At 35.2% G+C, this 27,699-nt stretch overlaps 1 protein-coding gene across 6 annotated transcripts in view; it reads right to left on the bottom strand.

Annotated features, from left to right (window-relative positions):
• Positions 1-27,699, bottom strand: part of pkn1a (protein kinase N1a) — an 81,286-nt gene that overhangs the window by 27,962 nt on the left and 25,625 nt on the right. For 2 of the 6 annotated variants that reach the window (XR_012407850.1, XM_684239.8), the window contains exons 1-4: positions 23,785-24,024; positions 8,422-8,722; positions 5,284-5,432; positions 2,878-2,998 (exon numbers count right to left, since the gene is read on the bottom strand). Coding sequence is in view for 3 of the 6 variants with exons in the window: in XM_684239.8 (XP_689331.3) it covers positions 2,878-2,998; positions 5,284-5,432; positions 8,422-8,722; positions 23,785-23,862 (649 nt within the window). In the remaining 3 variants the exon portion in view is untranslated. Of the gene's footprint in view, positions 1-2,877; positions 2,999-5,283; positions 5,433-8,421; positions 8,723-13,462; positions 13,564-23,784; positions 24,025-27,699 lie in introns of those variants that run through there. The other 4 variants (XR_012407834.1, XM_005160050.5, XR_012407861.1 and 1 more) reach the window with 2 other exon arrangements.

Genomic DNA, 27,699 nt, shown 5'->3' with positions numbered 1-27,699 from the left:
CCCAGAAAAATCATCCTATATTTTGAGATGCTTCAAAGACTTGAAGGCCAAATAGACGACCGACTGAGAGGATTATTACTGAGAGGGATAATAAGACAGAGAAAAGGACATAAGAAGAATGATGGATGATTTGACTGTGGAGTTTTTTTCTGTCCTAATAAGGCATGAAGCTCAATTCAGTGGCATACCTTCTTGGGGAGAGTGTGTGTGTGTGTACATGTACACATTGAAGGTGTATGTGTGTGTTTATACAGGAGTATTAAAGAATGTGTGCAGCTAACTGTGAGCCTGTTACTGTTTGCTTTATTTGATATGGTCTCTGGTCTGTGTCTGAATTTGAATTCATAAGCTTTAATGGCTTTAAAAGTATGTACAGTTTAGATGTGTGTTGTTTATTTAAATACTGTAATGCATTTAGTCTTGGTTTAAAGTAAAAATGTACATAAACATATTTGTGTAAGATTTTTCTTGTGGCATGCAAAAAGACTACAACAAGGAACTAGCTTAAAAATTTAATGTTGAAACGTAAGCAGTGGTTTGAGATAATGGAAGAAATGAATGTATTGGAAAACTGACATTTATGTTGAGGATGAAAATTGATATTTTCAAGAAGGTTTGGGGAAAATGGTTGATATATATAGGGAGTATAAAGACATCCACATTCAAGTAAATGGTAATTGGCAGAGATACAGCAAACTTTTGCATTTGGCTTTTTTCATTTTTATTTTTATTTACTCTTTCTACATGCAAGTTTATGTGTGTATATATACAGTATAGGTAATTATCTATGTACATATTGATATGTGTATGTATGTAAAGATATATCTGAATATTTTTTTCTTGTTAAACTATTAACTGTATTGTACAAAATAAATTAAATCAAAATAAAAGTTATTTTAAAACATCTTTAAAACAAGATCAATACGTTTGAAGTCCATACGAGTTTTCTTATGCTCACGAAGGCTGCATTCAAAAAAAAAAAAACAGTAATATTGTGAAATATTATATTGTAAAAGAATTGTTTTCTAAATAATATATCTGAAGATGTCATTTAATCCTGTGGTGAGTTTTCAACAGCGCTTTAGAAATCACTGTATTATACTGATTTACACTTCAAGAAATATTTCTTCTTATTATATTTAAACATTTAACATTTTTTTTAATGGAAGACACAATATTGTCATAAATCAAGTATAAAAAACAGCAATAACGCAAAATTTACATATTGTGCTGTGATTTCCATCAATTTAATGCATCCTTGCTTAATATAAATGTTTAGCTCCTTTTTTTAATTAAGAAATTACTGAACCCATCCTTTAAACGTTAGTCTGTATGAATAATTGAGTAAAATAATGTTACAACTGTTCTTGAACTAACTGAAACATTCATGATTACAGCGATTTAAAAGTTAATGTGATAATTGAATAAAAACAAACCAATTAAAATGAAGCAATTGTTTCTTCATTTGAATGCGGTCTATAATTTATTTTATTTTGTTCTGCATTTTTAGAGTACTCACTGTAAACCTTTAATTGTCTACGTGTGTTTTTGTGTGTGTCCGTGTTTTTGTGACATATCAGGACACAATATCTGTATAAAGACATGGGTATGACACTATAAGGTGAAATATGGAGAAATATGAGGACTTTGCGTTCTCAAAAAGCTTATAAATCCTACAGAATTAGTTTTTTTTTTCAGAAAGTTAAACTGTACATAGTTTCCTGGGAGGGGGGGACAAAAAAATACAGTTATAAATACAAAATACAGTTTGTGAAGTATAAAAACTATATGATCCTATTTATTGTCACAAAAACAAGCATGTGTGTGTATGTGTGCTGGTTTGGGTGGTTTACGAGGACATGGTGTATAATGTATATAATGACATGGGTATGAACTTGGTATTACAATGTTGACATGGTTTATGAGAACATGCCCTGTGTCTTGTAATTCAAAATACTAAAATGCTTTTTAATGGGGTCTTTTGACATTTTTTTTCTGTTAGGTTTGGGGACAAGGAATAAAATACAACTATGAAGCAAAAACCAACTTGTATATGTGTCTGTGCATGTGAGAATGCGTGTGCATGTGTGAAGTAAAGAAACGAAATGGGTTTTGTGAAGGGGTCATGAAGACTAGTTGGATCCAAAATTTCCTTAGGAAAGTCTTGTAGGTAACAAGTAGTATAATACAAGAGCATACACAACAAGAGAGGTCATCCACAAGCAGAATTTTTAAAACAGGTGAATTGTCAAGACAGGCGGCAAGAATCGAAAAAAAAAGCTAAACAATGCAATACAATAAACAATAAACCATTTGAATTGAACAGCTAAATAAGACTCAGTTATGGGTGAGTAACTGTGTGGAGTATTTGTAGTCCATTTAAACCGTGATGATGAAGTGCAGCTGTGTATAATTAGAAGGTAAACTAAAACCGGCGTGTGAATGCAGGACGTGATGGGATGTGTAGTCTGGGAGGATGATACAGGGAGTGCTCACCAGTGGCCCATGAGGGCAATCCCATTGGCCCTCACAACAGCATGAACTGACTATCATCAGTCACCTCACCCTGTGTGTTTGATCCACTCTAAGCCAAGCGGGCTCATATCACACACATTTATTGATCTGTATGACCTGCGCTCTCTACTTTTGTGTGTACAGTATCTATGAACATGCTGTTCTCTAGACTGCATAAACTCGTTAGTCTCGATCGAACACACCCAGTACACACCCCTACAAACACACACGCACACACATCTATAGGGATTTGGGTGGGTTATTGATCTGTTTACTTCTCTACTCATCTGTAAAAAATCTGACATTAGAACAAAAGCGAAGTAACACACAAACACACACATACACACACACACTTAACCATACCCTGTGTATCATCGTTGTGTTCGTAGGCCTGCACTGCTTTCCGGATCTGCATGCGGATGATGTCAATCTTTGTCTTGCTGTCCTGTAGCATCTGCTGAGCTGTTTGCAACATCTTCTTGTCCTGACAACACACACACACACACACACACACACACACACACACACACACACACACACACACACACACACACACACACACACACACACACACACACACACAGCTGTTAGAATACAGTGAGTAAACATCTTTGATAGACTGACTTTGTATCTAAATCTAGTGAACTGCCTTGCTGCATACACACTAGCAAGCTAACAGTACAATATTCTTTAAAATGAAGTATATTTAGTTAAAAATATTGCAAATTTAAAACGAATCAACGTTTATTTCCTCCTTCAGTAAAGAATGACATTTAAAAATAATATGAGATCTGAATGATGTCTCCTGCATCTTATTTTGTCTAATAAGTTCATCAAAGTCCATTCTGGGATTGCCTTCTCCTTGAAGAATATACACAATGACGCCTTTGATTTGGGCTAAAACGGGATTTCTTAAGAAGCAGCATAATAAAGTTGCCTGATTCTTAAAGGCTGCATTCATACTGTGAGTGCACCAAAAGTTTAAGGTCAGACTTATGAAACAAATCATCAGCGTACAGTTGTACAGTGGATGGGCAGAAAAAAAATAATATACTCCATAAAGGCTATTTGTGCTGGAAATTTTTTTGTTGGAACGAATTTTGTTTAATACAATTTATATCTTAATTTTTGTGTATTTTTGTCGGTCAGTTAGTCAGTTATCTACAAAATAAATAAGAAGAAAGAATAACATTTGACATGAAGTGCTTCAAAACAAGGTCCAATATATGGTTTAGCGCCAAAACACAAACTTGTTATATAAAATTTGAAATGAAAGTGAAATATTCACAGTTTTAGAGTAGCCTATATTATACTGTTTACATTGTTAATGACAAAATCCTCCATTAAATCAAGTAATTTGACCACAAGGAGGGAGGACAGGCTTAACAAAATTCACAGCACTGAACATGTTCCCAGATTGAGAGTGATTGAGGATGAGAAAACTCAGAAACTCATTGTGGAAACAGATGTTCACAGTCGCATGTCTGGCTGTGATGAGCGATTTTTAAAATGAAAGCATATTTGTGCCATTTTGTCAAGATTTAATATTTTAGAGATAGTAGTTAAAGTTTGCATAACCAATGATTGACTTCGTCCATGCGCGATTCATCCATACTTAATTATCATGCAACCTATTTTTTGATTAGTTGACCTGCGATCAACGGTAGCATCTGCGGATATAACCAAGATCCACGCATTTGGGTTTTCTGCGTCGCCCAATATGCAATGTCAAGAGAGTGACTCCACAAGGTCACGTAAACTGCACACACTTGTGTCATGACTGTGTTTGTCCACCAGATGCCACTGTAGTTCGCCAGCAACTCTCAGCGAACTACAGTGGCTTAAAAACTACATATCCATACATTCTTTCGCGCACACACCCCGGCTTTCATATACTGGTTTGCAACCACAGCTGTCTCTGTTTACCGTTGATTACCTGGACTATATATTCAGTCATTCATCCTCTGTTTGTCAGTTCGTCGTTCGTCCTTGTTGGTATGTTGTTCCCGATCTTGCTCTTGTATCTTGTCTTAGTTGTTAAAGTCTAGTTCGAGTTTAATCTGTTTGAGTTCCTCGTTTGTTTTGTTTGTTACTTTGTCACTTTTATTTTTGTTCTCTGTCACTGTACAATATAACATTAAATCTGCACTTGGATTCTACTCTCGTTTTTGTTCCTGTTTCTATCCCGCAAACTTGACAACTTGATTATGTAATGTGTGCAGTCATGGATGTGTGTTTCACATTGCAAAGCATAACTTATCCTTTCAATGTCCATGCTTAATCGGTCATCAATAAGGTCTTTCGATTAAAAACTTATTGACATTTAATCAATGATTAAGCGTTAACATCCCTTTCTCATACACAGTGCTGAGTCTTGTTTGTCTGCAACATTACAAAGCGTAGTCTAGTCTAGCCTTGCCGTGTTTCCTGACCTTTGTTTTGTTTTTTGTTTATCCTGTTTGCTGCCTGCACCGACTACTGCCTGTGACCCTGACTACGCTTTTGCAGTTCCCATATGATACCATTTGTTCCCGTTGACCAATGCCTGTCTGACTAAGCTGTAAATAAACTGTTTTTACACCCTCAACTCTGTTGTACCCAACTCAAGTGTTACACATATTTTACCTCTATTAAAAAGGGGCATAATGGGTTCCCTTTAAGTAAGAACAACACAATTCATTCAAAAACAAAACAAAACAACCCCAAACCTTTGAATGACAGTGTAGATCACTCCATATTATAATAGAGGCTGTGTTTGTGTGCTCATACCTTGGTGGAACCGTTGGTATAAATGGGGATCATGTTTTCTGCCCCCTGTTTGACTTTGAGCTCGATGTTTAACTGCCTTTCCAAAGCAGCAATTCTCTCCTTGTGTGCCGATGACCTGCTCTCCGCTCCCGGAGACTGAGGAGCGTCATCTGCACATAACAAGCGCAAACTTACAGTCAGCTGAGGGATTCGGCAACTTGTAAAATCAGTTTTTGCTTACAAACGTGAATTATTGATAGCCATCTATAATTTATTTTAGGCATCTATAATTAATGTCTTTAAACATATGTTTTTTGTTGGATTTAAGTATTTATGAGCAGTGAAATAATGAATGTGCAAATGTCTCAGTACATCAAAACATGAATTAAAATGATTGATTAAATAAATAAACATATTTAAATAGCCAAATTGGCAAGATAAAGAGAAAGTTCACCCATAGTTCTGTCATAATTTATTTATCGTTTACAGTTGTTTGAGTTTCTATTTTTCTACTGAACACAAAAGAAGATATTTTGAAGAATGTTGAAAACTGTTCCTTTAACTTTCCCATCTGGTAACTTAAATAAATGTTCATTTTGTTTAATCAATAATTTTAAACCATGTTTTGATTTACCGAGACATTCATTCATTGATCAAGCCAGTGGTTTTCGTCATTCTTCAAAATATCTTCTTTTGTGTCCAACAGAAAAAATTAACTCAATCAGCTGTAAACGAGAAATAAGGTATGACAGCATTTTCTTTTTTGGGTGAACTATCCCAAATCAGACATGAATTAAAAAGATTTGTTAAATAAAATATACATATATTTAAATAACCAAATTGGCAAGTTAAAGGGATAGTTCACCTAAAAATGAATAATGCTAATAGTCAAACCTTATTTTTCACTTCCATATAAAAGTTTGCAGAGTTTGGATTCAAATGTTTTAAAAAGTGAATGCATATTGCCAATAATAATAAAAAAAATACATTTTGCATTGTTGGATTGCATTTGAACATTTGATGGAGCTGAAATTTAAAAATGCTGTTTATTATTCTGCCAAAAATAAAGGACAAAATATGTTTGCAGTAGGGAAGTCCAGATCCGATGATCGGAAATCCGCTTCGATCACACGGTTTCAGATGATCGGAATCGGACGTTACCTCCAGATCAGGACGCAAATATATATATATATATATATATATATATATATATATATATATATATATAAATGAGCAATTCCAGTGTTATGGATGTGACATTTGCAGTAAAAACTCAAAACATAAATCTGTATAGAAAGTGAATGTTAACGTTTTATTGAAACTTTTGTTTATATTTTCCAGAACAACTGACCACAGAGTTATGGGATCACAAAAATATGAATCTGTACACATGTTTTGTACTTAAAATGAGGAAAATAAACATGCGTTATGGATGTGACAAAAAAAAGTCTGCGGGTTTACAGTATACAATACTTTTGAGAAATTCTGTGAATCAAACTGCACAGCCCAAAAGAAATGATGATAATCAAAAGGATAAGAGTTGGCTCTCTATAGAACAAACAAGACTGATTTGATTTAATTTAATATTTTCACATTTATTAGGAAAAAGTGTCTTTGTTGTCGTTTAACATTCATATGATCTCATTATTTTTAACATATCTATAGTTATGTGGTGGCACAGAGTTAGACCTCTTTCTCGACTTCACACAGAAACAGCAGTGCGTGTGGCATGACTTGGCATGGGACGATAACCGTTTTCAAGGCATGCCAAGGTTTAGAAAAGTCAAGGTTTTCAAACCGTCAGAATTTTCTGCAATGCCGTTCCTAAGGTATGTGTACGATTTTTTATTTACATTTATTTTATGTCATTTTTTAGGACAACAGTATCTCCAGCAAAAAATAAATCCAACAATGCAGTTAAATTTTTTTTTTTAAATCTGTGTTTTTGAAACAAACGAAGACAGCAGAAGTCAATAATTAATTTAGCCTGACATGTTTACTGTTTCAAAACATTTTAAATGTTTCTTAAAACAAAATATACTGTCATATACTTGTTTTTTTACCCATTTAAAAACAATATATTTTAGAGCAGTAATCACAATATTGCGAAACCGTGAAACTGTGATATTTAGGTCCAAGGTTATCATAAGAATATTATACCGTCAGAATATTATACCGGCTCATGCCTAGGCATGACATCACTTTGTTGCAGAGACGCTATTGGTTAAATGCCGGCAAGGTAGAACACAGAAGCAGCTTGAAGCAGAAACCGCAAGTATGTCTGTGGTGGAGGTATAATAAAGTTCATGATGACAACATTGCCATAGCAAACTGCGAGATTTGTAAACTTGGGATTGTCTGCCAGGTATTTTAAGTTGAGGTGCTATTTGTTTTTATTTTAGATTTTTTTTTTTATATTTACTGTTGCACTAAAGTCCAAGAGAAAAAAATTATGTTATTTATTCCTTGATTGTTCAAGCTACCTCACAGAAGTGTTCTATAGAAATACGGATCAGGTTTCGGTATTGGTAGACACTCAAAATTAAATGACTCGGATTTAAGGACAAAAAAACCTGATCGGGACATTCCTAGTTTGCAGCTAATATTAACAAGGTCATAGTCAGATATATTTAAAATAAACAAGACTTTAAGCCAGTAAATCTAGCAAATATCATTGTGTTACTTTCAACCCATCCGTGTGTTACTTTTGTCCCTGCCTACAGGGTCAAAAGTAACACTGTGCAACAAGTGAAGTTATATTAGAGCTGTTTTACATTGATACAAAATAACACCTGATTTTCATAGAGCACTCTTGAGAGTTAGTAACCACAGCAAAAATATTTCTGCTTAAAACATCATCGTTCAAAATTAGGTTTTTATGAAAATTGCTACTTTTGTCCCCGCTCTCTGCTACTTTTTTTGGTCAATTCCATAACGCATGTTTATTTTCCTAATTCAAAATATAAAATACATTTACAAATTGATATTTTCTTCTGATCTCTAGTTGTTTTGGAGAATAAAAACAATATACAGTTAACATATACAATCTCTGTGAATTTATGTTTCAAGTTTTCCCGCAATCGTCACATCCACAATTCCTCATTAATGACATCCATACACCGCTATCATTCGCATAAATAAGTCTGAATCTCCACTTACCGTGTGTATCATCGGTCCCTTTGACCACAATATGAGCGTCCAGTTCTTGTAATTCAGCATGGAGTGAGTCCAGACGCCGATTTGAGCAGCGCAACTGGCTGTCCACCTGCTGAGCATTTCGTTTATCTGTAGTGGCTCTGCGGAGATTCTCTGCCCCCTCTTTAATCTTCAGCTCCTTGCGGATTTCCCGACGGATTCGCTCGCGCTCTTTATCCAGTCGCTGTTGTACGCTCGAGTCAGAGTAATCAGAGCTGTGGTCCAAGCCAAGCCGCTCTAATCCAGACAACCCACCGGGATCACTCTGAAAACAGAAAGATAGAACTATAAACAACCAGTTACAGCTTGATATCAGAGTATTACTGATATCAAATAGATTTAGATGTCATAGTCATTCACTCAATGCATTCCCCATCGAGATCACATTTGGATCATCTTCTGTCTGAAAGTGCTTTCACGCCTGTAGATTGATTGTTTTGTGCTGTGAACCTACATTAGTCTCACGGTTCGGTTCGGTTACGATTATCATGCCATCGATTCGATTCAATTCGATATTTCGGTGCATCAAAGTGCTTTTCATATACAGTTTTATACTTTCTTCACAGCAGCAGTTCTTGTATTAAAATGTATGAATATATTTATATTTATATACTATTTGTAATATAATTTTGTCATTGAATACAAATATTCAGAAATATAAACTGTACCTTTAAACAACACGAGCATTTAGCAAAAAATATAAACAAATATAAATATCCAGCTCACTTTCTGATCTTTGTCTAGTTCTCTTACACCTCTTTGATTGGTCACACCCTCAACAAAAACGGTTGCGATTGGCTCTTGCGTGCTGCGCTCTTCACAGATGAGTGGCACTGATAAGCGGCAGGCGGCAGCGGCGATCACAGATAATGCATGATAAACACGGTGGAAAAAAACTCTGCAAACACGCGCTCGTTACTGTATCCAGAATTAACGCTGTAAAACAGCCGAGAGGAGAAGAAAAGTCACGCCAGCAGGTCAAATGGGAAACTGTGTGTGTGTGTGTGTGTGTGTGTGTGTGTGTGTGTGTGTGTGTGTGTGTGTGTGTGTGTGTGCGTGTGTGTGTGCGTGTGTGTGTGAAAGAGAGAGAGAGAGAGAAAAATGGAGTACTTTCATTCTCTCGATCTCAGTGAAATATGTTTTTTTTCTGTTAATGTCAGTGAAAGACTGATCCAGCAAACACACACAGTGAAATTCTGCACAGTTTATAAGTTTTAAGTAGTTAGAGCGTTGTAAATACTTGCGATCGACTCCCTCGCAGAGCTCATATGAGGTAAATGACGTCAGTAATAACCGGTTATGATTATTACTGAACCGATACCGAATTGTCCGCGTCTGCATCGCGGAGCACCGAAGAAACAATTAATTATTGTTTAAAATTGACACCCCTACGAAACACACTCCTCACATTGGTCAGAGTTTGGTTTATTTTCCAGCATTCCGCTCAGCTGTCATAAGTTGTTATTTTAATTGACGATGAGCAATAAGACATCATAAGTGAAAAGGTGTGCTTTAATTTTGAATAGTAATCGACATAGTCATCACCAAATGAAAATCAGAGGTAAGACTTTCTCATACATAGCCTCATTTCAGTTGTCAAGGGTTGTAAAATATATTATGATATTATATATACAGCATGCTTTCACTTTCATATTCGACATAAAACACACTTTTATTGGTAGGAATGATATCTCTACTCATATTCTCTCTTTTTATAGCCATTTGTATGCCTACCTATCCATAATACACTGTGATATAGCCTGGTTGATTAGTTTATTGGATCGTATTGCTTTCTCATTACAACTGAACCGAGTTTGTCTCGACATAGCCGAGATCGCCTTAGGTGTGGTTCAGAGCACAATTACAGGTTCACATATGCCCAAAAAAACCGAGTTAAGAGGGTTAATGTGCCAGGTTCTGAAACAAATTTCTACAGTGTTTCCCCTACCATTATATTAGGGGGGCGCCCCGCCCTCTCAACAGTTTTACTCGCCCCCCTTAAAGTCAAGTTAATGTTATTTTCTATATAGCGCCAAATCACAACGTCTTTTCATAAACAAGCTAAATAGTTAAATATGTAATATTTTATTTACACAACAGCATGTCATTTATGTCTCTACATCAGGGGTGTCCAAACTTGGTCCTGGAGGGCCGGTCTCCTGCAGATTTTAGCTCCAACTTGCCACAACACACCTGCAAAGATGTTTCTAGAAAGCCTAGTTAGGAGCTTGATTAGGTAGCCCAGGTGTGTCTGATTGGGGTTGGAACTAAACTTTGCAGGACACCAGACCTCCAAGACCGAGTTTGGGCATGCCTGCTCTACATGTTTGCGAGATTACAAATTTCTGCTTTCTGAACCGCGCACAGTGGAGTTCACACGGACACTCTCTGCTGTATGGGAATGAGAGTGTGCGCACACCGAAGAAGCACGTGCACTCCTGTATATTAGGCATGTTTATTGGCGCGACTCGCGTGAGTGATGCTATTTGTTGCAAGTGCAGCCATTGTATTTCTAGTGTTTTGAGCTGCTGTGACGTAAGCAGAGTCGCTATCTAGAGTATCGTCCTATCTTATGACCTCTCCCGGAAGCTTCACGAGTCTCCAACAAATTTATACCAGCTCCGTGATTCCCAAAAACGGGTTAAAATTTCGGAAAACATGGTGAGGCGAGTGAATGAGCAAGAGAACAGATCGCAAGAGGCACAGTGATGGTCTAAACATTACATTCCTTAGGTTAAGTGAATAGAGCAGCAAAAATATGGCAAGTGCAAATCTTTATCTTTCTTTTATTGAGTGCTCTGCTGTCAATAGTTGGAGATGAGCGAAATATTTGAATGGTCTTGCATCTATTTAGGCCTTTTTACATTGAACAACTGAAAGTTCTGTGTTTTTGACAATAAACAGTGTAGGCCTATAGGCCCTTTTCCTTTTAGTAAAGAAGTATTAGATTTATATGTGTGCATTTTAATTCTTATGCATCAAACATACGCTCCAAACTTGTTCTTGATTGAGACATGTTCAACTCTTCTTTCATCCTTTGCGATGTTTCCAAATTGCATTGTTTGTAATTTCATTCTTTCATTTATTTTCTTTTGTTTGTAATTTTACTTGCCAATGTTTATATTTGTGTTTTATTATTTTCTGTGGCGGTTCATTCCGCTGTGGTGACCCCTGCTAAAAAAGGGATCAAGCTGCAGTCAAATAAATAAATGGATGACTTATTTTCTGTAAGGCAGCTTATGGCCATGACACGTTCACACTTAAATGGTTATGAGAGACGTGTTTAAAGAGTTATATGCAGCATCCTTCATTTATTCTCTTAGGTAAGGCATGTTCTTCTCTTAAAGTTCACATTTAGAGGGAAAATGTGCTTAATGCATTATTAAGCTTGAAGCATTAGAATCAGTACTAAGAGCCGACATCCTAAACCAACATCATATTGACATCAAATACTGACACTATTCATTAGGTATGGCAACCAAAATGAAACATCTGATAGACGTAATAGTGGTAACGTCCCCATAACATCGAGCCGTAACATCATTTGATTTTAGGTTGGACATTAGCATTAACCTGACATTGGGTTGTGACGTCAACCCGATTTACATTGCTAAACAAAATCCAACATCCCTACAATTTTGGGCTACAATATCAATCTGAAATCATGTCATCAGATCATGACATCCTGTGACTGCTGGGATAGGTGTTCTTGAGTCAAACAATCCCAAAAATAACACAACATGACACCAAGATCTTGACATAAGCCTCACACAGTGCAATGCAATATGATTCAATAAATATCACAAAAGCTAGATTTCCACCAATCAGCCAACTTCCTTTATTGTCCTTTTAAGCAACTTTTATTCCTGAGTAGTCTCATATACTGTATGCCTTTGCATCTACTGTAGATAGAATTGGCGTAGAAGCCTGCCAATCAGCAAGCAAAGTCCTAAAACTCGGTTTAAAGGCATAGTTCACCATAAAGTCTACTCACTCTAAAGTGGTTCCAAACCTTTATTAGTATCCATTTTTTGTTGAACACAAACAAAAATAATTTTGAAGAAAGCTGAAAACCGCTAATTATTGACATCCATAGTAGAAAAAGCAAACGTTCATATTTTGTGTTCAAAATAGGAATGAAAATCAGGTTTGAGACAAGTGAAGGGTGAGTAAATGCTGACAGAATTTCCAGTTTTACTGAAACTATCTCTTTAACATTACCTCAGCTCTTAAACCAACTAATCGCACATCAACACTGGATTTCAGACTTTCGGGGTCACTTTCCCTATTGTTTTCCATCCTGCTAGTCATGACTTCCATGTTAGGATACTATTCACTGCTTCCAAGGACACTCCTGCTCGCCAGAAACAAATGACTTCAAATATTTGTATTTCAAACAGCTTCTGTTGGGTTAACAAATGAAAACTTAGAGCATTTAAAATCAATATGTTCTGCAACTTTCTTTTAATGCATTGCAGATTTAATCTTACCAAATCGATAATATTTTTTAAGACTAAAGAGCTTTTCATAAGCAACAAAACTGATTATACACAACGTTTAGGGTAATTTGCTCTCTGTAAAAAAAAAACAGAATAGTCAAAGATATGATTGGAGATCATTTAAAAGTAAATATATCAGATGCAACTAGAACAGGATGGATCTTAAATCAAGAACTCGCTCGACTGAAATCTGCTGAAATGCACACTGAAGTCTTAGCTACACACTAAAACCACACTATAAAACCTCAAACAAATGCTTTACAGGTTACACAAGTTCAGTCACACCCACTAAACAATTAACAATAATGACATTGAAGTCCCAGCCAACACATTTTTCCACAACTTCACAAATTCGACTCTATTTTTAACTCGTAATTCCAACGGTGCAACGGTGGAAATAAACTTTGCCATTTCAGTATTGTCCCTTACATCCATCCCAAAAAATCCTTCTCATCTCTAAAAATTGAATTCAAAACCCAACGATCCGGCCAATCGCAGAGCGTCACCTGGATATCCAGAAATTCCCAATGATCCCATTCACCAGACCAACACATTCTCCTCTCTCCGGCGATGACACCGACATCCAGTAGCATAGAAACAGAAGGACAGAGGGAGACGGAGGAAAAGAGAGAGAAAGACATGAGGGAAAGGGAGAGCTGTGGTCGAGGGGTCGCCCTCCCTGTGCAGGATATCCGGTTAAACCTCTGCACGGTCTCTTCCTGTTTTCTGCGAGGCTTGGTTTTTACTAGATGACACCAGCGTGTGGAATAAGTCAACCGTGCATGTGTCTTTACTTCACTTTTTAAGCAATATTCTACAGGTTTTAGTCATATTTAGTGAGCTTTAATAATCAGAAATTGTTTATTTTTCATTTCAATGTTAAGTTTAACTGTGGGTTCATTCCATGGGATCGAAGACTTCTAAGAAACAGAGACAGGAAGGACCTTCATAAACAACAATTCAGAGGAATATGGAGAAAAAGCATTAGTACATGTGTGTGAGAGAGGGAGATAGCGATATACAGTAGTGAGATAAAGCATGCAGTGGGGGTTGGAGAATTTGAGCAAACATTTACACTAATGAGCAACAGTATGGGAGAAGTATCATCTTTTTCTGTTTTGATCAAGTGCATTTAGTTTGAATAATACACTTTAAAATGTCATTTATTCTTGGCAAATGTGGATTTTCCAGCTTTACTTCAGTTATCGGTGTTATTATTCAAATATAATTTTGAGATTGCTATTTAAAAAACGTTTCTAATTATTGTTAATAACTCTTTTAAAGAACACTCCACTTTCTTTTGGAAATAGGCTTATTTTATAAGTCACCTGGAGTTAAAATGTTAAGTTTTACCATTTTTACATCTATTCAGCTGATCTCAGGGTCTGGCAGGAGCACTTTTAGCTTAGCTTAGCACAATTCATTGATTCGGATTAGACCATTAGCATCTTACTCAAAAAAAATTTATTAAATAAAGAGTTTTGATAATTTTCCTATTTAAAGCTTGACACTTCTTTACTTACATAATGTACTATGCACAACGATATTATGCAGCACTTAAAAATAGTCCTTTCCTAGTTCTGGGTTGCAGCTGGAAAGGCATCCGCTTAGTAAAGTATTTTTAATTATTGTTAACAACTCTTTTAAGAAACACTCTACTTTTTTTTTTTTTTTGAAAATAGGCTTATTTTATTAGTTTAAATGTTGAGCTTTTCCATTTTTCAATACATTGACCCAATCTTCGGGTCTAGTGAAAGCACTTTTAGCTTAGCTTAGTATAAATCATTAAATTGGATTAGACCATTAGCATTTCGCTGTTTTTGATAAGTTTCCTATTTAAAGCTGGACACTTCTGTACTTACATCTTCATTAACTATGCTACAGCTAAAAGGGCCAAAATAATTAAACACGACCCTTACCCGAGCCTGTGCACCTTGTGTCCAAGCCCGACCCAGTCCAACACATTACCTGTAATTATGAGCATGAGCCCGAACCTGACTGTTTGAACTACAGAAATTAGTTTAGATTTATCTTATCGAATAATGCAACAAGTGAAGCATGTAGGCTGCTTTGTTTGTATATTCTGAATGGATGGTAACAACAGAGGACACTGAGGGCTGACTATTACCCTTTCTGCCATGACAAGCCTGCTTTATGTGTTTGTTCATCGTGAAAGTCCCCGTTTTATGTCTCTTTTACACTGCACGCGCGAGCAGGGTGTGAGCAGTGTGTGGTTTTTTCGGCATCAATGTTAACATAAATGTTCATACCACATGCAGAACCAGCGGGTCAGTGCGGTGCAGAGCATGAGCAAAGCTGAAGCAGCAGTGCCACGACCATAATTAAAGTGACAGTGCATTGATAACGACCAAAAACATGTTGTACGACATTAAAAAGTAGCAATCTTACCCAATAAATGCATCAATAAGATCTACTGATTTTTATGCACTGTCTGCTCTACATACGCACTGTGCATGTGCTGCTTCACTTCTGCTTGCACATGCGGTGTGAAAGCAAAATCTCTTTATTATTACGCCAGAATGAGAGTATAGTTCCTATACACATTGGCCTAGATAATAGCAACTGTTCATTTTCTGTCGGTCTTACTACACAATGTAACTACAGAAGAGTCAAGCTTTAAATAAGAAAAAAAAAATCAAAAACAATTTTAAAAGTTTAAAAGTTTTTAAAATTTTAGAAGTTTTTGTGCAAGATTAACGCTTAAAATGTCTTTAAGATTTAGACAAATGCTTTTTGTTTATCTCACATCTAACAGTAAAAAGCTGTAAAACTGCTCTGGAAGTTAAGTTCATGTGTGCATGTCCTCATATACAGAGACAACACAAGAGTCATCTTACAGTCTTGAAGTGTGTACTTTAAGTCTTTTCTTTTTTGTTCATATATTGATAAGGTGTACAGCTGTACTTTTGATTATTCTTCCAAACTGCCATTTTTCATAACATTCAGTTACAACATTCAATATACCATTTTGTCTTTCAAGGAAATCATAAAGCCCTGTATGTTTAGCTTTAAACTGTAGCTTTTTGTGTTGTATGACAACAATCTAATTAATTATAACTGGAAGATTTACCCACATATAAAAACTGGATTAAAACCAAAGTCGTTGATGGAACTCAAGCAGCTATTGTGTAACCGAGCACGTCATGACTTTGCCAAGTATGATGCGATCCTGGATTACCTTTATGTTGATCCTGGAACATCAGTTTTGTTCAAAAATGTAATCCATACCTATTCCCTACCCCTAAACTCAACCGTAACTGTGAAATATTCCCATAATCAGAAAGGAATAATAGTTGGACAACAATCATGTAGAAGTGCATAAACATAACAGTAAGTCTAAACTTAACATAAACGGTAAGCATATGCCTTAATTCTGATTGGCTGACTGGAATGTTGTTCCAGGATCAACATAGATGTTAATCCAGGAACATGTCCTACATGGTGAAATCAGATTGGCGGTGTAACTGAATCTCACAATTTAAACTGACAGACATTAATGTGGGACACAGATTTAAAAAGTATTTTCATGTCAGAAGACACCCAGAAGCTCTTGATAAGTGTGATCAAACTGCTATCTGATCTAAGAGCAAATAAACACGGAGAGCATTAGATACAAAAACAGCATTTCAACATGGGCAGAGATTCCACCACAGATAAAGGAGCTCATGGTGACTAGACTGGTGCAGTAAAGTTGAGCTTACACAAAAACACATGAGTCATTTACAGTAACAGAAGCAAAGATTTCGGATACTACACATGACCAATTTGTGAGGTCTTTGGATTAGTCATGTATTTAAAACGAAATCGGTCACACTTTACAATAAGGTTCATTCGTTAATGTTACTTAATGCATTTATGAACAAACAATGAACAATACATTTACTACAGTATTTGTTCATGCTAGTTAACGTTAGTTATTGAAAATACAGTTCATTGTGAATTCATGTTAACTCACATTAACTAATGTTAACAAGCATGAGTTTGGATGTTAATAATGCATTAGTAAATGTTCAATTATGATTAATAAATGCTGTACATTTGTTGTTCATGATAAGTTCATGTTAGTAAATGCATCAACTAATGAACCTTATTGTAAAGTGTAACCACAAAATCTACAGTATCTTCATGATTCTTCAGAAATCATTTTGAAGCCTAAAGATGCTCATGAAACATCTTTTGTGAAAACCATGAATCATATTTTCAATGTCCAATGTGAATTTTACAAGGAGCTTCTGAATTAAAAATAGCTCGTCTGGACTTAATCATTGACCAGGAAATGTCAATCCTCAAATGGCTCTATATTATTGCCATAAATAGTACTTTCTGTGTGACCTGTGGCTGAAAGAATGTTGCTTACATCTTAGATCCAAGTTCTAAAACAACAAATGGGATCATATGCCGCCAAAACTATTTACATTAGGCAACTTTAGCTGTGAGTAAATTTGAAGTAATTTTCAATTGTCATTATGTACATGTTCATCTTGAGATGCTCAAATAAACGAATGACAAACCACTGATTTTAATGTTTCAAAATGCATTTATATACAATTTAAATATCCACCACATCATTTTGTGTGTAATAGATGTGTAATAAGCTCCGAAACATAGATGGCTTGGCTAAAACAAGGCTAAATTTGGGCTGTTTAAGATGTCTAAGAATAGTCCAAATCATGATTAGTCATCAAATAGACAAATTAAGACTTCACTTAGCTTAGTTATTTATTCCTTTTTATTTCATGACTAGTCTATTTTTTGGTAATTCTTAGACGTCTATTAGATTTTCACTAAAAGCCCAAATTTAGCCTTGTTTTAGCCTAGCCGTCTATCAGACATTTATTAGACCATGGATGATGGTTTAGACATCAGACGTATATTAGACCATTGATGTTTGTTTAAATATCTGTCAGACATCTATTAGACCGTCAATGTTTGTTTAAACAGCTATCAGACCATTGATGTTTGTTTAGACATCTGTTAGACGTCTTTTAAACCATCAATGTTTGTTTTAACATCTGTCAAATATCTATCAGACCATCAATGTTTGTTTAGACATCTATTAGACGTCTTTTAGACCATCAATGTTTGTTTTGACATCTGTCAAATATCTATCAGACCATCAATGTTTGTTTAGACATCTATTAGACGTCTTTTAGACCATCAATGTTTGTTTTGACATCTGTCAAATATCTATCAGACCGTCGATGTTTGTTTTGACATCTATCAGACATCTATTTGACCATCAATGTTTTTGACATCTGTCAAATATCTATCAGACCTTCGATGTTTGTTTGGACATCTATCAAATATCTATTAGACTGTCGATGTTTGTTTAGACATTTATTAGACCATCGATGTTTGTTTTAACATCTATCAGACATCTATTAAACCATCAATGTTTGTTTTAACATCTGTCAAATATCTATCAGACCATCAATGTTTGTTTAGACATCTATTAGACGTCTTTTAGACCATCAATGTTTGTTTTGACATCTGTCAAATATCTATCAGACCATCAATGTTTGTTTAGACATCTATTAGACGTCTTTTAGACCATCAATGTTTGTTTTGACATCTGGCAAATATCTATCAGACCGTCGATGTTTGTTTTGACATCTATCAGACATCTATTTGACCATCAATGTTTTTGACATCTGTCAAATATCTATCAGACCTTCGATGTTTGTTTGGACATCTATCAAATATCTATTAGACTGTCGATGTTTGTTTAGACATTTATTAGACCATCGATGTTTGTTTTAACATCTATCAGACATCTATTAGATCGTCAATGTTTGTTTAGACATCTATCAGACATCTATTAAACTGTTGATGTTTGTTTAGACATCTATCAGATGTCTATTAGACCATCAATGTTTATTTAGACATCCATTAGACATCTATTAGACCATCAATGTTTGTTTAGATATCTATTAGACATCTACTAAACCGTTGATGTTGTTTAGACATTTATTAGACCGTCGATGTTTGTTTTGACATCTATCAGACATCTCTTAGACCGTCAATGTTTGTTTTGACATCTGTCAAATATCTATCAGACCGTCGATGTTTGTTAAGACATCTATCAAATATCTATTAGACTGTCTATGTTTGTTTAGACCAGGGGTCATCAAACTTGTTCCTAGAGGGCCGGTGTCCTGCAGATTTTAGCTCCAACCCTAATCAAACACACCTGAACAAGCTAATCAAGGTTTTACAAGGTATACATGAAACACCCAGGCAGTTTGTTGAGGCAAGTTGGAGCTAAACTCTGCAGGGTCACTGGCCCTCCAGGACTGAGATTGGTGACCCCTGGTTTAGACATTTATTAGACCGTCGGTGTTTGTTTTGACATCTATCAGACATCTATTAGATTGTCAATGTTTGTTTAGACATCTATCAGACATCTATTAAACCGTTGATGTTTGTTTAGACATCTATCAGATGTCTATTAGACCATCAATGTTTGTTTGAAAATCTATCAGTTTCCCACGCAAGTGCAAAGACATGCGGTACAGATGAATTGGGTAAGCTAAATTGTCCGTAGTGTATGTGTGTGAATGAGAGTTTATGGGTACTTCCCAGTGATGGGTTGCAGCTGGAAGGGCATCTGCTGTGTAAAAAATATGCTGGATAAGTTGGGGGTTCATTCCGCTGTGGCGGTCCCGAAAAGAAAATGAATAAATACATTATGGGTTTTCTTGCAATTACAAGGGGGCCACCTCCATCAAATTTTGAGTGAAGTGAAGCTCCTGCATGTATTTAATTACATTTAATGTTAAACTAGACTTAGTATTTAAAACCATTTAACTTATTAATAGGAAAACACTAAAGTTTGTCCATCCTTTTAACCTTATTTTGTATTTAATTATAATCCTAGGAGCTGCACAACACGTTTCAGCATCAGTATCGCAATGTGCGAATCTGGAATAGTCACATTGCAAGTTGCATTGCAATGTCAAGTTGGGGTTATACTGTAATAACCAGCCACCACAGTTCAGAACATGTGGTTTGTGTAGTCTCCGCAAAGTTTTACCCTGACATGGTGAAAGGTTTTTATTTGGAAGTGTTTCTAAAGACCTGTGACTTTTAAGCGAATTTAAACCGAGAAGTTTTGAAGTTGAAGCTTTAACAAAGGTTAATGGTATTTATTAATACAATGAAGACTATACAGTGCTATATGACTGAATTTCTGTGCCTCAATACTGTTGGATTCCACAGAAAACCATAAAATATTATTTATTTCATTTGCCTCTTCATTGTAATGTGCTTCTAATTTGTTTATTATACTTAATGCAGATACTCCCCTACAAAATAATCTCTATCGATCTAAAATTAAGATTTATAAGACAACTTTGAAATTATTTCGCAATATGAATCTGAGACAAAAAACATTGTGATATCTGTACTTTCCTTTTATAAAAGTTCAGCAATTATTGTGCCGTAAAAATGAAGCATGCCCATGATCAACATTACTAATATCAAAAATTTGTCCAGATTTGTGTCAAATAACAAATTCCCAACTTTAAAAAGGCCAGCAGTGTATTAACAAACCATAAAACTCTTCCTGTAACAAGACATGTAAGCTATCTTGAGTAGTTATAGTGACATGCTTTCAGTCTCTTTGGTTTAAGCCTAAAAACCACAGCATCTATCTGACCATTCCTGTCAAACGTCTGAGGCCAGTTCACGGACATCAACTCTCAGAACAGACTCGAGAGAGAGCGAGGCAGGATATGAAGAGTGTCAGACAGAGGAAAAGCATAAACAATGACAAAAAAGCACAAGGGAGAGTCAGAAGAGGAAGAGGCCGATGAGAGGAAATGACGTGATGCAACTCGCAGAGATATCAGATGTTGGGGGAGGGAAGAGGACGAGACCCACAAAGAAAACTATAAAGTCAGGCCAGGCGGAGAATGTTTGTTTCAACTCCTGGAGAAAACAAAAAGAAAAATTGGGAAATAGATGGCAACAAGAGAGATACTGAAAGCCAAAGATGTGAACAAAAGAGCTTCTTGTTTTTTAGGGAAGTTCACATTGACATGTAAAGTATTGCTGCACTGTATTAAATGTCAATACCCCCCCTAGATTTTTTTAAATGTTTATTATAAATCATTTATAATAAATAAAAAACTGATATGGTTAAAATTAAAGACAGGTTATATATTAAACAGAAATAATTGACATTTATGTAAATAATAATAATAATATTCTTAGCACGAAACATTATTTTAAAGCAACACACAATTGATTTTGTGAATGTTGTCCCGAAGCATCGCAGTGTGGCTTTTTGTATCAACATAACCAAAAAATAAAAATGTTTTGGAATGCTTTACTAAAACTATTTAATTAATTAATATTTAATAAAATTGATGTTTTAATTTATTAAAAATATTTTATAGATATGAATATATATTAAAATGTTTAAACATTTGAAATGCTATACTAAAACTATTTAATTAAATATTTAATTGAATTTCTTATAATATAAAGATATATTAAAATGTAATATTAAAAAAACCTGTCATTGTTAATAAAATATTATTACAGTGGCATGTTAAAAAAAATTTAAAAAGAAAAAATATATATTTATTTATTTTTTTTTTTTTGTGTTTTGAAATTTTTTTTTTATTATTATTTTTTATTAGAATATGCAAAACTCATACAAATACAAGAAAACATCAACAGATAACAAATACAAAGCAACAAAAAAACAAAACAAAAACATCAACAATATAGTCAGGTACTGGTATGTGCGTGAGTGTGTGCGGATGAGTGTTTGTATGCATGTAAAGGTAACTTGGTATATATTACAAAAATATATATTTCTAATTGGCGACGCAGTGGCGCAGTAGGTAGTGCTATCGCCTAAAGCAAGAAGGTCGCTGGATTGAGCCTTAGTTGGGTCAGTTCTGTGTGGAGTTTGCACGTTCTCCCTGCGTTCGCGTGGGTTTCCGCCGGGTGCTCCGGTTTCCCCCACAGTCCAAAGATGTGCGGGACAGGTGAATTGGGTAGGTTAAATTGTCCGTAGTGTAAGAGTGTGTATGGTTGTTTCCCAGAGATGGGTTGAAGCTGGAAGGGCATCCGCTGCATAAAACATATGCTGGAAAACTAAAAACTAAATAAATGAATGAATGATTATATTTCTAATTATAAACCATAATCATGTTATGTAATTTAAATAAAAATTAAACCTCAAGACAGGCTATATTTTACACAGAAATAATAGACATTTATGTAAATAATAATAATAAACTAACTCATATTTTAGATTAAAAAGTGAACGCTGTCCCAAAGCATCGCAGTGTGATTTTTGCATCAATATACACAAAAATAAAAATGTTTTGAAATGCTTTACTAACGATTAACTAATTAATTAATTTATTTATATATATGAATAGATATTAAAATATGTTTAAACACAAATAAAAATGTTTTGAAATGCTTTACCAAATTATTTTATTGAACTATTTACAATATAAAGATAAAAATGTAAAAATATATATATATACAGTATATATTCTAAAAAATGCATAAAATGTTATCACAGTGGCATATAAAAAAGAAACATCCTTTTTAAAAAAATATGTTTCTAATCATAAACCATAATCATGTTTTGTAATTTAAAGAAAAGGTTAAATTTTTAACAGAAATAATGGACTTTTAAGTAAATAATAATGATAAACTAACTCATATTTTATATTCTAATCACAAAACATTCTTTTAAATGAACACACAATTGATTTAAAAAAAAGTAAATGTCGTCACAAAGCATCCAACCCAGGCTCATTCTGAAAATGTACTGCTATATACAATCCTGGAGAGTGCCAAATACAACTCTCAGGAGTTACGCTTTTTATTTTTGCAGTTTTGTTTTTGCAAATCCACCAAACATCTCTTGCGAGTGCCATTTGTGGCTGCTGTTCTCACGTAAATCCAACAGAGGCCGCTGTCGACTGACTGACTGACCGATGGACGGTTTTTAAAAAGCATCAATAGACCCATCCATCCACTTTCCTCAACCCAACTGACAGTTTTAAAAAACAATAAAAAAAAAGACAAGCCCTCGCCTGATTTTACCACGATTTCAGATTTTACCACATTCTCACCCTATTATTGACTTGTTTAATTTTTGTCTTACCAGCTGTCTGGAACTGTTATTCGCCAGACTTGAGCCCTATCGTCGTAGTCAACTCCTCTCTGCATCTCAAATTCTCAAACGTACATGCATATGAAATGCAGACATACATAGATCTGGTTATACATTTCGCGATCTCCAGAAATGTATATAGGGCTACGTTTTCAGAATAAGCCTATGTTGCAATCATCGCAGTGTGGCTTTTGATATCAATATAAACAAAAATAAAAACGTGTTGAAATGCTTTACTAAAACTATTTGATTAATTATTTTATAATTAATTTCATATATATATATATATATATATATATATATATATATATATATATATATATATATATATATATATATATATATATATTAAAATGTGTTTAAAATTTTATATAAAAAAAATTAGCAATTTTTATTGAAAACATTTACAGTGGCATGTAAAAAACTGGTAAAATAATTCAGATACATACTATAAAACTAACAAAAATAATTATACCTTATTAATTAAACACAAAAAACAATATAATACATAAATTATACTTCTTTGAACAAACACAACTAAATAGTTTGCATTCTTGCACAACACATTTCACACTACTGCAGCTTTAGTATAATAACTTTCTCCCAGAGTATGTTATGAGAGTTATGAAAGTGGATTTGGGGCGTCTTTCACAGGCCTACCGGAGTCTCAGTCTGTGTGATGGTGTCGTCGTCGTGCTGCTCTGTGAGGGATGTATTTCTTCCCTCCTCGCTGGCCATGTCACACCCTCTGTCCCTCTGCGTCCGTGATAAACACCGCTAATAAAATCTCCCCCCGGAGCAGCTCTTATTCAAACCTCCCCCTGCCGCCGAGTCCCCCTATATCAAAGCCACTCGACAATAGAAACAGCTTCCTCCCTTGACTAAAAAGAGGCGAAAAACGGAAACGACGGAGGAGGAGGAGAAAAAAAAAGCAGCAGAGCGACAGATTAAGACAGTGAGAGAAAGTGTGACCAAGCCCCACCCCTCAACTTCCTAACCCTCAACAGTAAGTCGATGTAAACTCTCTCCAAGTCACGCGTGCTGCAAGTTAAGTCTACAGACAAACAGATGCTAGCAATCACACCCAGACATGATACAGAATTGGTCACCGTGTAAAAAGAAAGCAAGTCGGCTTTGTTAGAGTTATTTGAAAAAGAAGAAGAAAAAAAGGGGAAGCTTTTTGATAAGCTGCTGCATATTTTCCTCTGAACAAATCCGTTAATAACCGGATGACACTGTAGGGTTGTAAAAAATACTGTACTTTCTTTTGAAGTTGCAAATAAAAACAAAACTTCTTAGTAGGGCTGAAGACTATTGGAAAAAGTGACATTGAGACACTGTTTTGCTGTTTGGGAAGACCGGCCACTTTATTAGGTACACCTGTCCAACTGTTCGTTAATGCCAATTTCTAATCAGCCAATCACATGGCAGCAACTCAATGCATTTAGCCATGTAGACATGGTCAAGATGATCTGCTGCAGTTCAAACTGAGCATCAGAATGGAGAAGAAAGGTGATTTAAGTGACTTTGAATGTGGCATGGTTGTTGTTGCTAGACTAGTCTGATTTTCACGCACAACCATCTCTAAGGAGTGGGAGTAAATAATAAAAGAATTTTAATTTCTGAATGAAATAGTCCTTTAAAATGACACGTGCGGGACCACCAAATCAGGTATTGACACTATAATTATTGTAACACTATCAGGTATTGGCCAGTGACACTATAATTTTTATTGTAACCATAGACATTTATATCTGAACCATAAACTCATCCCAGTAATTTTGTGATAATTTGACTTTTAAAAGAGCTTCACAACCAGAGTTTTGAATGTTCACTGACATTAAACCATTTAAACATAATAGACATCACTGTCAAAATCAGTTACTTATGGCCCGTTTCCTCTAAGTGGTACAGTACTGTATGGTACAGTACGGGTCACCTTTATCAGGCTTATGTTTTCATTGCCAAAAGGGTACTATTGTTAGGCGTGGTGTACGACAGTCTTCGATATGTTACCAGTTACAAAAAAACTACACACATCATACATTTAGTGCTTATTTGGGTTCAAAAACAACACAAAATATAGCCCACAGTCAGTAGACCTCTTGTCCGTGTCTTTAATCTACACCAGGACATGTGACCTCTGTTAGAGAGTTATTCCATCTGTCCGAGTTAATCATAGTCCAAAAGGCGATGATAATAGTTAAACATGGCAGTTTGTTCATCTTTTAGGTTACTAAAAAAATCATTTGCTCCTTTGTTTTTACGGGCTTCTCCTTTGTTTAGTCACGCTACACACCCGCGTTTGTCCATTTCTGAAAGGATCGGATTTCAGAAACACTTTAATATTCATGCGCATGTTATTTTCATCAGCTCAAGAAGTTTTTATTTCAAATATAGACGTGCGAGTGAGCTCTTTCGAGAAATCGAAACCGCTCGCGCTTTAGACGACCTTGTAAACAACTACGGGGCACAGGGTAAACTCTGCTCTTCTTTTTGGCTTTGTGGCTGTTCATCAAGACGACGACGAGGTTTGTTTGAGCACGGGTCGACCATGTCTCATTATAATATGCACATATTATTACGGTGTAATGTCCCGGCTGTTTTTTTTTAAAAAGGCGCTTACTTTATTAATAATTCTCTTGCTTGTACATGAGCTGATGTATCTCTGTAAACCAATAGCGTTCAGCTGCGCATCTATGCTAGGCACCCTTCCGAAAGGGTACTTAAAAAGTGGAATGGTACGGTTCACTTTTTGGTACCTTTTGACAGTGGAAACAACCATAAAATCAAACCAAACTGTACCGTACCATACCCCAGTGGAAACAGGCCATTAGTATTGAGAATGTGTGGGTGTATAAATCAAAACTGCAAACTTTTAGCAAATAATTGTGAAGATTTACATCCTATAAAGTATACATTTAAGGTCAAATAACAGTGAATGTGCTTAAAGTATGATTTATCTTTATTTTGGATGAAAATATGTGACTGGAAGAGCATCTATCGCAAAAAAAAAAAAAAAAAGTTTCCATAGTAATTGGCAGTTCATTCCTCTGAGGCGACCCCTGTTAAATCAGGGATTAAGCTGAAGTATTGTGAGTGAGTGGATGAAAGTATGACATGATTCATGTTCACATACTTGCCTCCTATATTAATTGGTTGAGCACAATCCAAGCAACGCCAAAGTCATAGGCTCAAATCCCAGGCAATGAAATCTGCTTGAATGCACTGTAAATGTGTAAAATACAGCATTCTGTATGCATGATATTGGTGGGTTACTATCACGCATATTGTGCATTAGATTATGATATTCTCCTACTTCAGCAAGACTGACTCAAACACTGATTCCCATCATCTCCAGATATTAACTAGTCAGCACTTGAGTCTGATGTGCTCCAGTGTTTCCAAAGAAAAAAAAAATTCTGAAGATTTTCTGGGAAAAAAACATGACAGGTGTGAAATACAGGTTGGACAGCAGGGGGCGTTTGCTGTGTAAACATCATTTTTCAAGTGAAATAAAAGTGAATGTGTCTGTTTCATATCATTTTGCGGGAGGGAACTTCGCTGACATTACTTTAGAAGATTGTTGCTGTAATATTAACAGATTTTGTTAAAAACAGAATACAGATGTACTGTATACAGTAACATGAAAAGTCTAGAAGAAATATTTCAAAAAGACATAAAAAGGTACAAAAAAATTTGCAAGGGGTAAAGTGTCAACATATCTTCTAGCTGGTGAGTTCCAGATGCCATTCTGTTTATACATCAGTTTTACTGAACGCATCTTCAAATCTTCAAGTCTACAATCCCTGGGTTTAATGAAGATTAATGGTATGGAGAAGCAACGAGAATATCCTGAACTCTCTCTCTCTTTCTCTATGTGTGTGTGTGTGTGTGTGTGTGAGGTGGGGAGGTTTGGGGTGTGTACACACATCATCTCTGAGTCACATTTGTTTAAAATCCCAAAACAAGCTCCTAAAACTAAACACACAAGAAATCATTAATAGAAACACGTCGATCCTGTTTGTGAACGCTGTTATGCAAATAGTCAGACTTGTGCGCTGTAATCCATTTGTGCATTAAGCAGATGCTTTTATCCGAAGTGACCTAATGTACATGAAAAAAGTGAACATACTTATTATCACTTACTGCTTTTCCTAGGTAATGCATCCATTATCTTGAAGATAATGCCATGATGATAGTGAGGAGATACAAATGCCACTAAAAAGTGATTTTATTAGGCTTTACAAATTAATCTTACCATCTCAGTAGTAGAGGTAAACTAAATTTACTTAAAGTAAAATATAGTATACACTGTTTAAAATGTCTGTAAATTAGCAGTTTTCCATATTTATTGATTTATGTTTTTATTTTCCCCCATTTATTTATGCTTTTGAATCACATTAGGGGATCTTGATATTTCTTCCAACAACTTTTAACCTTGAAAAGTCGGAAAAAGGGACATTTTAAACATTTTAATAGTTTAAAGTGGTATATTTCTGGGATGGTGTTGTATATTACTGTACAAAAACCTTCCTGCCAGTACATTTTCTGTTGTTTTACAGACTTATTTCT

Source organism: Danio rerio, chromosome 1 (assembly GCF_049306965.1).
Source record: "Danio rerio strain Tuebingen ecotype United States chromosome 1, GRCz12tu, whole genome shotgun sequence".
NCBI classification, from domain to species: domain Eukaryota; kingdom Metazoa; phylum Chordata; class Actinopteri; order Cypriniformes; family Danionidae; genus Danio; species Danio rerio.
This window is presented reverse-complemented; position numbering and strand designations above follow the sequence as displayed.